This window comes from Myxine glutinosa, chromosome 11 (assembly GCF_964187855.1).
Source record: "Myxine glutinosa chromosome 11, kmMyxGlut1.1, whole genome shotgun sequence".
NCBI classification, from domain to species: Eukaryota; Metazoa; Chordata; class Myxini; order Myxiniformes; family Myxinidae; genus Myxine; species Myxine glutinosa.
In genome coordinates, this window is record NC_136271.1 from 37,279,883 (window position 1) to 37,294,016 (window position 14,134).

General features: G+C 42.6%; 1 protein-coding gene across 8 annotated transcripts in view; it reads left to right on the forward strand.

Annotated features, from left to right (window-relative positions):
• Positions 1–14,134, forward strand: part of LOC137436581 (sperm-associated antigen 1-like) — a 53,627-nt gene that overhangs the window by 24,326 nt on the left and 15,167 nt on the right. For 7 of the 8 annotated variants that reach the window (XM_068130506.2, XM_068130508.2, XM_068130505.2 and 4 more), the window contains 7 exons: positions 416–531; positions 879–984; positions 10,355–10,485; positions 11,070–11,176; positions 11,446–11,581; positions 12,126–12,200; positions 12,313–12,386. In XM_068130506.2, the coding sequence (XP_067986607.2) occupies positions 416–531; positions 879–984; positions 10,355–10,485; positions 11,070–11,176; positions 11,446–11,581; positions 12,126–12,200; positions 12,313–12,386 (745 nt within the window). The remainder of the gene's footprint in view (positions 1–415; positions 532–878; positions 985–10,354; positions 10,486–11,069; positions 11,177–11,445; positions 11,582–12,125; positions 12,201–12,312; positions 12,387–14,134) is intronic. The other variant, XM_068130507.2, reaches the window with a different exon arrangement.

Below are 14,134 nucleotides of genomic sequence, written 5' to 3' on the forward strand. Positions count from 1 at the left end.
GAAGTAGTAGAGCTTGTTTTGAAATAGTATAGTTTCTTTTGAAGTCGTATAGTTTGTTTTGAAGTAGTATAGTTTGTTTTGAAATAGTTTGTTTTGAAGTAGTATAGTTTGTTTTAAAATAGTGTAGCTTGTTTTGAAGTAGTATAGCTTGTTTTGAAGTCGTATAGCTTGTTTTGAATTAGTATAGTTTGTTTTGAAGTAGTATAGTTTGTTTTGAAACAAGTATAGTTTGTTTTGAAGTCGTATGCCATAATTTGATTTGTGTTATGTCACACTCACTGCCTTGCTGCATACCCATTCCCCTCCATCCTACTACTTTGTAGAAAAGAAATCGATTGATGAAAGTCTTTTTTTCTATTTAAGTTGAAATCAAGACTGCATGAGCGACCTCAAATGTGACCTCAAGCTGTTGTAGGTTTGATGTCGACAAAGAATGTGAGCGAATCGACTTGGAGCCGCAAGCTGGAAAGGCAAAGAAAACAGCAATGAACCGAGACCTTCCAAGGCTTGACCAAAGGCTTGACACTACAGGTGTTTTTTTTTTCCTGACTCATAGATAAACGGTGAATATCAAAGTGGTTTGAAGTAACCATTTGTGCCGATTTGTCACCTGAACACAAATGGTCACTTCAAATCTCGTTTTGGGCTTCATGAAGAACATGACCCAGAAAGAGTCGGCTGAGATTTTTTTTGATTGCTTCTGACTTTGGCAATAGTCAAACATGTATTCAGGAAGCCTCAACACCCGTCTGATTGTTACACTAGCTGTTTGTTGTCTTTAGTAGCGTTCTACAATCGAAAAATTGCTTTTGAAGGTAAATCTGAGCATTGTGTTTCTTATCACTGTGTTCTGACCATAATATTGATGCACGTTTTAGCGTTGTCAGATGTTGAAAAAGGGTTTGTGGCTGAGAGGGAGAAGAACAAGGGAAATGAGGCACTTCGAGCTATGGATTACACGGAGGCTGTTGCTTACTACACCAGGTAAGGTGTGTGTGTGTGTGTGTGTGTGTGTGTGTGTGTGTGTGTGTGTGTGCGTGTGTACGCGCGTTTTTAAAATATTTTAATATTTTATTTAAAAAATTAACATTTTAAAAGTAACATTGTATAATTATCACATGGAGGAGAAGAGAGATCCAGTAAAAGACTTAGCAGCTTACATCTACTGACAAAAAACAACTTGAATTGCTGATACGCACTCGACAAGTCTTGTCTTGTTTCCACCTATTTAGCTTTCCATCTCTATTTACTGTAGCTATATATGAATTTAGATCTTTAATAGTATAACCTCTCCATAATTTCCCCATTTATGTTGAATATCAAATTTGATCCCACTATTTTAGTGCAAAATCAATTAGAGGTACAATATTCGGAGTTTTCTTGGACCCGTAACAATGCATTGCCTCCTAGCGGCCACTGTGATAAACGAAGCAAGAAATAAAGGTCCCCGTTTGCAAGTTACTGGAGGTTTTTACCTTCAGGTTTGAGGAGAGGCCGGAGGAGTGGAGGAAACCCAACATGTCACATTTATTCATTTCATTCACCTACAGCCAATATTTGCATACAGTTAATTACCCCACGCACATAGTGCAAAGTGGGGTTAAGCAATTGGTTCAATCACTCTGTCTGTGTCATTCAATTGAACGTTACATTTTGCACACAGGTAGAACACGAATGAGAACCTGAAGCTGCAGGTTAGCAGTACTTTGTTTGGCTCTGACTTTGCATGGGTTCTGAATTTGGCAAATTGTACGGCGTTTCGTCCTGAGCGTGCATGCTCACAGCGCGTAAAGCAATTGCTTCAGTCTGTCTGTCTTGCAGTCAAAGTTGAAAATCATTCCAAACAGGAAACTTCCTGTTTTAGGGACATCATAACGGCTGCAAACAACAGGCACAAATAACTCATTTAAGGTATTAAATAAGGTGGTGTAAAAGAGGGTGCGTCCACAGCGGTAATCTTCGGATTCAATGTTTTGTTTTTGTTTTTGTTTTTTCCTTCATCCTTTAAAACTTTTATTTTATTTCAATTGAATTATATATTTGAACACAAATCACCTTGTTGCGCTTCAAAAACCTCCAGTTTTTTGTACTCGGGCAAAATTTATGGCGTCTCGACAAATCAAATTTGCCGCATGGTCTGAGGGTGGAGTAGGCAGCGAGTTTCAGACAAAAATGGTTGTACATAGCGATGCAACGACACAGGTAACATTGTCCAAAAAATGGTTTTTTTTAGTGCATCTTTTTCTCAAAGATCATTCTGAAATAATCAGTTTCTCTGAGAAGAGTTGACAGAAGGTTCAGCTCTGGACTGTTCGGTTTTACACAGCTTCATATGTTTGCCGTCATGCCTGTTCAAAGTTCACAGACAAAGCTAATGTTTGTCGATCATGCAAAACCTTCAACATGCAAAACATGTAAAAACGCAAAGCGAGAGTTTAAAAAAAATCCTTATGTCCTTTTTCTCAAGACTGCATGGGGTAAGGTGTTCTATGAAGTCCCTCGTGGTTTGTGTAGCAGTCAGTTTGTCCTTTTTTCATCCATATTCCAAGGTTCAGAGCTTCAAAGTCTCACTTCAATGGAAAATTCTGTCCTAATCTTTCTCTTTCACGTGATTTGTATGTGAGCTCTTGATTGGGCCTTACTGCCTCTTCTCCGCTATTGCTCCCTCTGCTCTATCAATTCTCCAACCCTCCCGAGCAGCTCCAAGATGCACATGTCCTTCCAGTAACCTCCTCCTGTTTAAACTTCCAAAATCCAGGCTGACAACACACCTCAACTTCTTTGTTCCTTGTTCCTCGCATCTATGCATGGAACCATCTTGAACGGAGATGCCATTATTTCCCACTCTTCCCTCCAGGGCTTCAAGCTGGCAGTGCACCACCACCTCGTGTCACCTACGGTTATCTTTATTACCCCCACTACTCCACTAGCCTTGAAAACCATTCCATTAGCCTTGGAAAAAAACGAAAATCATTAACCCAACCCAGCCCTCTTACTTGTTCGTTTAAATGTTCCCTCTCGCTCCATCCGCTCTCCCCTTACCATCTCTCTCCCTCTTCCTTTCCTGTTCATTTATTCCATTGCTGTTTGTGCCCGATTATTGTTCCACGACCACACTGCCAATCAAACTTTGCTCTTCCACGAGCCTCACTCTTATAGATAAAAAGCAACACTAGAAGGAATACATTTTAAAGGAATGTCCTACAAATATTGAGTTGCAACCCATATAAATATTCCATGTCATTATATATGTAATCCTTCTGAGGATTTTTTTTTTTTTTTTTTGTATACAAGATCAAGGCTCGTGAAAGAGCGAACATTAATCACACAAAAAGTCAACCGACACATAAAACACAAAAGAAGGGGAGCGGAACACAAGATGGGGAGAGAGGGGGAAGGACACAAACACAACATTTGAGAGCAAGGACATCGGGAGGACTTGGGGGGAGGTGGGAGAGGAATAAAACATATGAACACTGCAAGGACTCTGGGGTGAATTACCGGGGGTAGAAAAGATCAAGGTTTTCGATGGGGGAAGATAAGAGATGGTGGTGAACAGCTGTTTTAAAGACCTGGAGGGAGGAGTGGGATTGAAGGGAGTGGGGGAGTTTGTTCCAGAGGCGGGAGAAAAGGGGAATGAAAGAGTCAAGGTGAGCAGAGAGCCTAGATTTTGGCAGTTTAACCATAAGAGGGTTGCTGGCAGATCTTGTGCGACCTGTAGGAATATTAGGGGGACAGGGCACAGAGAGAGCTGGGGGAGCAAGGCCGGAGAGGAGTCGGTAGAAGACAGAAAGACCACCAACCTGCCTGCGGTGAGTGAGTGAAAGGCCCTCGGAGTTAGCTTCATCGCAGGAGATTCCAATGATTCTGAAAGCTTTGGTTTCAATAGCGTGAAACCGAGCTAGGTGTGAGGCAGCAGCACCGGCCCAGAGGGGGGAACAGTATTCCATTGAGCTGCGGATGAAAGCCTTGTATGTGGTGAGGAGATCAGGTGTGCCAAGGAACGACTTCGCATGATGGAGGATGCCCAGTCAGCGACTGGCTTTGGAGACCAGCTTGGAAATGTGGTTTTCCCAGAAAAAGATCATGGCAGATAGTGAGACCCAAAAGCTTGAGTGACAGAACTTCTTGGAGAGGATTGTTGAGAAAGTAGATGGGAGGGAAAGGAGATTCGGTCTTTTCGGAGAGACGTAGTAAGAGTGTGGGATTTGTCAGGATTGAAAGACATGTTCCACTTGTTTGACCAGTCTGTGATTTTGTCCAGGTCTGCAGAGAGTGAGGAGGCTGCAGACTGCCGATCTGAGGGATGAGGAATGGAGCGGCAGATAGTGGAGTCATCAGCAAAGAGATAGAGAGGATTTTCAAGAGAGTCGGAGAGATCATTGATGAAGACCAGAAATAGCACAGGGCCCAGAACACTACCTTGGGGAACTCCAGCCTGCACAGGAAGGGGAGATGAGAGAAATCCATTCAGGGCCACACGTTGCCTATGACCAGAGAGGAAGTCTGCAAGCCATGAGTGGAGATTTCCATGGATACCATAGGAGGAGAGTTTGGTGAGCAGAGCTGGGTGCCAGACCTTATCGAAGGCACGTGATATGTCAAGGGAGACAGCTCTGATTTCCTGTTTGGCATTGAGGACCTCCATCCATTGTTGAGACAGCAGAAGCAGCATGTCCAGAGTAGAATGGCCTGGTCTGAATCCAAATTGATGATCAGAGATCAAGCCATTGGAGAAGAGGAAGGATTTGATATCCGAAGCAATGATGGATTCCATGTATTTGCTGATAATTGGGAGCAGGCTGATTGGTCTGTAGTTGCAAGGATCTGTTTTTGCAACTTTTTTGTGTAAAGCGGTAATATTGGCTGATTTCCAAGATGCTGGCAGATGACCTTGAGCAAAAGAGGGTGAAAAGAACAGAGAGAGGGTGAGATAGAGTGGCAGAGCAGGATTTTAGGACCCGTGGGCTGATGCCGTCTGGTCCAGTTGCAGAATCAGAGTCGAGGATTGACAAAAACTTCTCCACCTTGTCAGGAGAGAAGGACACAGAGTTCAGGAGCAGTTGGGTTCGACTGGGAAAGGTGGGCACAGAGAGAGATGGATTTGGGACACAAGATTTTGTGGCAAACACAGAGTTGAGGCATTCGGCTTTGTCATGTGCTGTGTCAACTGTGTAGCCATTTGAGGTAAGGGAGGGGGTGGATGGGGAACAAAAACCAGAAACGGATTTGACCAGATGCCACCAGGATTTGGAGGAAGGAGACAGGTTTGAGAGTTCAATCTTGAGTGTGGAGAGATAGTGCTTCCTGGCACTCCTGAGGGTAGACACACACTTGTTCGGAGCTTGGTGGAAGGAACTGAGATTGCCTTCAGTTGGATTTGCCTTCCAAGAGGCAAAGGCAAGTTGTTTCAGGGCAACTGCCTCACCACAAGATTCAGTGTACCATGGACGGGAGGAAGGGTAAGACAACTGAAGACGAGATGGGATAAATCTGTGCATGAGAGAGAGCAGTTTGCTTTGGAAGAATTCCCAGGAAGAATTGATGTCAGAGGCAGTAGAGATGGGAGACCAGTCCAGATGATTGATGGCTGCTTGCAGACCGTGCCAGTCAGCCTGAGTGAAATGCCAGACTCGTCGGCGCTGAGGAGGCTCTCTGAGAATGGCCAGAGAGATGTCCACTTTAACAAGCACATGATCAGAAGAACCGATTGGAGCAGAAGAAGAGCAGCAGACATTTGCAGGGAAGTTTGTCATAACCAAGTCGTGAAGAGAAGATACTCCATTGACTGAGATCCAGGGCGGGAAATTGACAGATTGTGTCAGTCCCAATGAGTCGCAGAAGTCCTTTGCTTGGTTGCTTGGTGCCATGGCTGGTGAGAGAGGAACCCACACCCAGCCAGCTGGCATGATAACAGTTGAAGATGCCACATATGAGGAAGAGAGAGTTTGGATGAGTTGATAGAAGTTGGTCCATGTTGTCAGACAGCGAAATGTAAATGGAGTCATCACTGTTTGGAGGACGGTACAGAACACATATGAACAAAAGGTGGGAGCGGAGAGGAAGCCGTAGCCAGAGGTACTCCTGGGGGTGAAGTGGAGAGAGGGCAGTGCATGGAGAGTGAGGAAGAGAGTTTTTGATAAAGATAGCATCCCCACCACCAGGACGAAGCTCAGGTCTGTCATACCGGAGGAGGGAGTAACCAGGAAGAGATATTAAGGAATCAGAGACATCTTGAAGGAGGAAAGTTTCTGTTAAGCAGATCAAGTCTGGATTGTCAGAAGCAACCTGAATGGAGAGATCAATCAGGTTTGAGCGAAGGCCCCGGATGTTTGAGATCCATACCGTTAATGAGGAGAGTGGGGGAACATCGGGTGCAAGACAGGGGAGGGTAGGGGTAGGGTCAGATGAAGGATGAGAGGGGGATGTAGGGAGAGCAGTTGATAGTGTGTCAGAGATTACAGAAGAGTTACAAGAAAGGGAAGGATGAGGAGGACGAAAGGTTTGATGGTGATGGGATGAGGCACAGTGAGGGGTTGCTTGAGGGGGGCAGAGGAAAGTAGAAGGTTGGGGGAGGTGGAGGTATGAGATAGAAGGGAGACGAAGTGGGGAGGAGGCAGCTTTGAGGAAGAGGTGGGGGGGGGGGTGAATTTGGGAGGGACGGTTGGGGGGAAGATTAGAAGGGGAGGGGTTGGGGGGGAGTTTTGAATGGGAGGGGCAAGGGGGGAGTTTTGAATGGGAGGGGCAAGGGGGGAGTTTAGGAGGGGAGGGGCAAGGGGGGAGATTTGGAGGGGAGGGGCAAGGGGGGAGATTTGGAGGGGAGGGGCAAGGGGGGAGTTTAGAAAGTTGATGATTAATGAAAGATGAACATTTATAACAATTTGGGTTTATTGTGATTTTCAAGTTAGCGATCCGTTTAAGAACGATGGAGGAGGGGTGGAATGAATGTGAATTTAGAGCATGTAGTGATTTAGAATTATAAGAGATTGAATTTTTTTTTGAAGTGGAATGAGTTGGAGAGGAAATTGAAAAAAGCCTTTTAAATAGGAAGAAAACAGCGTGTTGTAATATACCACTGAATAAAACACTGCAGGGGAAAGTTTAAACATATTTAAACAGAACCGTGAAGAACAATCTTATATTCACAAAAATACCAACGGGAAGAGGGAGCCGAGAGGGACAACCACGAGTTACGTGAACAGGGGAAAAGGTGGAAGGCAAGGAGATAATGGGGGTGGGGCGAGACAGCGCACGTGGGCAGAATCACATGATGGGACAACTTCACACGTGGAGAATGGGAAATAAATGTTGTTGTTTTTTGTTTTTTTAGGGGGGTGGGGGCGGGGGTGGGGAGGGTTAAAACGTTAGACAAGGAGTAGATGTACGGGGAAGTTTGGGGTAGAACGGAAAATCTAAAAACCTAGCAAAAACAGTGAAGGAAGAAACAAACTTCGACGGGGGACAGGGGAAGCCTGAGGCAAGGCCACAACACACGCGCAAACAGAAACGATTAATTTATGAAAGCTTAACACCGAGAAACTTCCAAGGGACACACTATAGGTTCACACACCGAAAGATAAATACAGTTTCGACAAAATACAATATTGTGAACAATGACTTAACTTTGAAAACGTGGAGAACGTGTGCAGCTTCGAAAATCCCTGCCGTCGTCTCCAAGATCTCGCGAGATCCCTGTTTGTGAATGAATGATCATTTGTCATTGAACAGAATGATCATTTGTGCAGATTTTGGAAGGTTTTTTTTTTTCCTGCAGATCCATCTTTAACAGATCCATCTGTCTCTATGTCTGTCCATCTGTCAATCGCCTTCAAGTCACAATTTTAACCGATCTTCACGAAACTTCACCAGATGGTAGAGTTGGTTATAAGGAAGAAGCCTATTGATTTTGAGGTCAAAGGTGAAATTTCTAAAATTGTCATTTTTCATCCAATCGACTTGAAAATTGAACAGCATTTGCATATTGAGTCACTAAATTGGGAAACCAACTTTTTTTGAGGTCAAAAGGTCAAAGATAAACTCAAGGTCAAACTTCCAAAATCATTCATTTTCATCTGACAAATCATCAATTTTGATCCGATTGACTTGAAAAGGAATCAGCAATTGCATAGTGCATCACTGAATTGGGAAACCAACTATTTTAAGGTGAAAAGGTCAAAGGTCACCTCAAGGTCAAACTTCTAATATCAATTTCCATCTGAAAAATCATCAATTTTAATCCGATTGACTTGAGCTTTCATTAAGATCGTCAATTTTAATCTTGATGAAATAGACAATTTAATGTATCCATGGCAACCTTTTTGGGGGGAGCGGTGGATGCTGCAAGTATCGTGCTCTGCATGATGTCTTCTTGTTTGTTTACTTATACTGTTGGGAACCACTTAATATGATAAAATAACTTTGACGAGTGGAGCAGAAAATTATCGTTCAAAATTCACTATTGAGATACACTAAATGACCAAAAGTATGTGGACACCCAAACATCAAACATCTCATTCCAAAATCATGGGCATTAATATGGAGTTGGTCCCCCACTTTGCTGCTATAACAGCAGCAAAGTTGGTCCCCCCACTTTGCTGCTTTGCTGCTCCATCCTTCTGGGAAAGCTTTCCACTAGATGTCGGAACATTGCTGCGGGGATTTGCTTCCATTCAGCCACAAGAGCATTTAGTGAGGTCGGGCACTGATGTTGGGTGATTAGGCCTGGCTCGCAGTCGGCGTTCCAATTCATCCCAAAGGTGTTCGATGGGGTTGAGGTCAGAGCTCTGTGCAGGCCAGTCAAGTTCTTCCACACCGATCTCGAGAAACCATTTCTGTATGGACCTCGCTTTGTGCATGGGGGCACTGTCATGCTGAAACAGGAAAGGGCCTTCTCCAAACTGTTGCCACAAAGTTGGAAGCACACAATCGTCTAGAATGTCATTGTATGCTGTAGCATTAAGATTTCCCTTCACTGGACCGAAGGAGCTTAGCCCAAACCATGAAAAACAGCCCCAGCCCATTATTCCGCCTCCACCAAAGTTTACAGTTGGTACGATGCATTCGGACAGGTAGCGTTCTCCTGGCATCCGCCAAAGCCAGATTAGTCCGTCGCACTGTTAGATGGTGAAGCGTGATTCATCACTCCAGAGAACGCATTACCAATGTTCCAGAGTCCAATGGCGACGAGCTTTGCATCACTCCAGCCGATGCTTGGCATTGCGCATGGTGATCTTAGGCTTGTGTGCGGCTGCTCGGCCACGGAAACCCATTTCATGAAGCTCCCGATGAACAGTTGTTGTGCTGACGTTGCTTCCTTAGGTAGTTTGGAACTCGGTCGTGAGTGTTGCAACCAAGGACAGACGATTTTTACGCGCTACTTGCTTCGTCACTTGGTGGTCCCGTTCTGTGAACTTGTGTGGCCTACCACTTTGCGGCTGAGCTGTTGTTGCTCGTAAACGTTTCCACTTTACAATAACAGCACTTACAGTTGACCAGGGAATCTCTAGCAGGGCAGAAATTTGACGAACTGACTTGTGGGAAAGGTGGCATCCTGTGACAGTGCCACATTGAAAGTCACTGAGCTCTTCTGTACGGCCCAAATCTACTGCCAATGTTTGTCTATGGAGATTGCATGGCTGTGTGCTTGATTATATATACCTGTCAGCAATGGGTGCGGCTGAAACAGCCGAATCCACTAATTATAAGGGGTGTCCGCATACTTTTGGTCATGTAGTGTATTTCAAATCGTAATTCCCACTAGGAGGAGTTGGTCAATCGCATTATGAAGGTGTGTGTGCATGTGTGTGCCAAGTGTTTCTTTCCCTTTGTGTGTTTTGTTTTTCTCTTTATCATCTTATTTGGAAGTGCTTTTTTTAATACCCTCAAGTTTTTTTTACTTAAAATCTAGAAAGTTGCTCAATGTTTCAGCTTTCTGATTGATCGACATTTTAAATTTTGTAAGGGGCATTACACCCTTACGACATTAACAAACACCCCTCCAGCAGCTCCAGCATTTTTGGCCAATGACATCAGGTGCCAATGTATTGTCACTTGATATCAACTGCCAAAAGTAGGTACTGGAGTGTGCCCCAATGCACCCCATTTTCCCGATTTGTAAACATTCTAAATAACATATAGTTCAGAGGCCTCAGGGCACTCTAACGGCGCCTGCCATGTCGTTAGAAAAGGTATGAAGGCTTCATAAACTTGGAATCTTTTCCTAAGTCACCCAATGTAAACAAATTATTGTGTCCCAACTATTTTTCATATATGTATTTTTAAAAATCAACTGTCTGCATGGCTGCAATCACAAGCATTTGTATGCGTACTTTCCTACCATCCTGTGCCCTCCTAGGAGCATTTCTGCATTGCCAACCGCTGCAGCTTACAACAATCGTGCGCTGGCCAAGCTTAAGTTAGAGCTGTGGCATGGTACAGTGGAAGACTGTAACCATGTGCTTTCCCTCGAGCCAAAGAATGTTAAAGGTGCACATTTTACACAGTAATGCATGATTCGATCATCAAATGAGAAAATCACAAATTCCTGTTTTGTACCTTTTCGACATTTTCATATCACTGCTGGGGCATTCAGATTTTATTTTATTTTTGTATACAAGATCGAGGCTTGTGTAAGAGCAAACATTAATCACTAAAAGACAAACTGACACATAAAACATAAGATAAAGGGAGCGGGAGACAAGATGGGGAGAGAGAGGGAAGCATACAAGTACAACATTTGAGAGCAGGGACATGGGGAGATTTGTGGGAGGGAGAGGGCTTGGGGGGAGGAGGCACGGGAAAGGGGGGGGGGGGGTGTGGGAGAGGTTTAAAACACATTGACATTGCGAGGACTTCCAGGACAGAAGTCGGAATTTCAAAAAAGTGGATCTGGGGTGAATAACAAGTTAATTGTGACAAGTTCATTACCGGGATAGTGCTACGAAATTAAGTTTACCACCCTGCCCTGCTATTACATTTTATCAGTGTAAAGCACAATGGAGCATGCACAGTACATATTAAGTAGATAAGCATTGGGCTACATCAACTTTCCACTCCTGTTCTTTGTTTAGCATTTTTGCGCCGATGCATGGCTCTCCTTAGCCTAGGCCAGCTGCAAGAGGCGCAACAGGATGCAATTCAAGCTTTGCAGATTGAACCTGGACACAAGCATGCACAAGTGAGATTGATTTTGTTTTTCACTTGTCCTCCCATCCTACAACTGCATACCACATGGGGTTGGGTCTTAAATATTACTTGATTTAAGAGCAACAGTGGAGCTGTTTGGAAGTAGTTGGATGGAATTTACTTTTGACTTTCATCCCCATTTCCCCTCCGACATCTACACTCACTTAAACCAATGCTGTAGATCTGTCGATAGTTTTTACCGACAATACACAATGGGACACAATTTGAGTGTGACATCACAATGTCTTTCTGCCCCTGCAGAAGTTGCTGCATGATATGGAGAAGAAAGTAGCAGTCAATACCGGTGTTGAGGTGCAAAGGTTGCAGGGCAGGCGGCTGGAGGTGACCGATGTAGGAAGTAGTTGTAAAGGCGATGATGACTCGAACAAATATACCGGTTAGTAATCAAATCTCTAAAGAGTTTATTACTCTTTATTATTTAAAGATTATTTATTATTTAAAGAGTTATTGGGTCTCAATTCGAACTTTTATCAATCTTGTGGTTAAAGAACTTTTCTTGCATAATTCGCCATTGTCAAAGTTATGCCTGGGAAATTATGGGGTAGAGGGTTGCAACCACACTTTCACAGAAATATATCCAACATATTTGTTTAATTTGAACACCGATATTTATCTCTTATTCTCACAAGTCTGGATCAAGGTTTTCCGAGATAGTATATGCCTAATGTGCATTAAAATCTGTTGGGAATTAGGAACTTGAATGTTATAGATTTTCAATGATTCACATGATAGTTTGAGGTCAGAAACTCATCATGGTTAATTGAGATTAATCTAATTAATAATAAGATTCTTAATAATTATAATTATTAATTATAATAATTAATTATAATAATTATAATAATTAGAATAATAATTATAATTAGAAGATTGATAATTTAGATTATGGTCACATGGTTTTTTAAATTTATTTTGTCCGACAGCATCCCTGGATAAGCTGACATCTGTAAATCAGCAGGATCATACAAATCTGACGTATCAGAAATGTGAAGATGATGGTAAAGATTTTGTATAACAAAATGTTGTTCATTTTACCGATTGTGTTAATACCTTTTTTGTTCTTCACATTGGTAACAATGCCATATGACAATTGCAATCTTTCTTCTGCAGATAATGTACTGGTCACACTGATACCCAAAAGAAATGAGCATTGTGGCACAAAGCTCATAGTTGAGATGGACAAGGTGAGGTCATTGAAGAAGGTGTCAAAATGATTTTATCTTATGAAACAGCAAAGGTATTGTACAAATTAGAATCGCTAACGCAAATAAAACAAGAAAGAGCAATCAGAAATTGCAGACCCTCACCAGGATGTATTTTCAGTGGTTTTTAAGGCTCCTGTGTTAAAACAAATATGGCGGCCGAACCACGTGACCGATGACGTCATCATTATTTTTTTTCTCCACTAATTTATTCCTACATTATGCTCAAGAAATTTCATCTTGATCGGATGAAGTTTTGTACTTGTCAAATTATGACGTCATAACAGAGGCACCTATGACATCATCATTAACACGTTATTCCACATGGAGAGTTCTTTACAGAGCCATGTCTCAATTTTTTCTATGCAGCGCTTTCAGAGATAGAGGTGCAAATGTTTTCGGGTTTTCCAAGATGGCGGCCGAACCACGTGACATATGACGTCATAATTATCATTAGAAAAATCTACAGGTGGAGTTGCACCAATGGTGAAAATTTCCTGTCAATCGGACCAACGGTTGCAGAGAAAATCATATTTATTCTGTGTGGACAAACAGACAGACAAACAGACAGACAAACGGAAGGGAATGACATGCAATACCCTCTCCTCAGGCGAGGGTAATTAAAAACTAGAACAGCAATCAAAGATTGCATACCCTCACTCACCTCACTGGATTGGTTTTATTTTTAACCACCGAAAACCTTCCTTGACACATCCCCAGTACAACCCCAATTTCAACACCCTCTGTCCAGCGGTTTAGAAGTACACGTCAAAAAACAAACAAACTCACAAGCCAAATTATATGTCCTGTAGTATGATACTATAGTTAATGTATTCTTACTGCAGTCAACTGTATACTATAGTAACTGTAAAAAATGTACACCACAGTAGAGCTATAGTTATTTAAGCATTACTACAGTTAACTGTAGGCTATTTCCACAATAAATGGTCATTTTGACGGACCCTACTTTGAAGTGTATTCTTGACTGGATATGTTGGTCAAAGAATGTGAGCTAAATTCTGTTTGAGAGCACATGTAATAAAGTTATAACGGAAATAAAATCATCGCCGAGTAGTGCCTCGTTTCATTTGTGTGGGAGTGTATTGTATGAAAGAGTGTGATACAGAAAGCACTTTTTGTGTACTGTTGTATTGTACATCATGTTCATGTCTCTCAGGTTGGCCCTGTTTGAAATCTGGGTGATAATTATTTTAGTTATTGTTGAACACTACGGTCAGTTCTTTCAATTCAGTTAGAGTTCAATCTATTTCTGTTTCATAGTTCTTTTTGGAGAGACCGCAAAACTCACGTAATTGCTTACCCACGTAACACATTGGACAGATCGTAGTGCCGAGATTCCCATGGAACTAGCGATTGTTTTGTGATGCTGGTAGTGGGAAAGCGAGGTCTGCTAAGAAACCGTGTTTCAATGGATTGTGTAGCGGTGCGCACCATGCTTACCGATTTGGGAATGACATGATATTACCCACGTAACAATTTGACGGACAACACACTTACGAATTAGTAACATTTTATTCATTAGTATTTACACTCCCACACAAATGAAACGAGGCACTACTCGGCGATGATTTTATTTCCATTATAACTTTATTACATGTGCTCTCAAACAGAATTTAGCTCACATTCTTCGACCAACATATCCAGTCAAGAATACACTTCAAAGTAGGGTCCGTCAAAATGACCATTTATTGTGGAAATAGCCTGTAGTT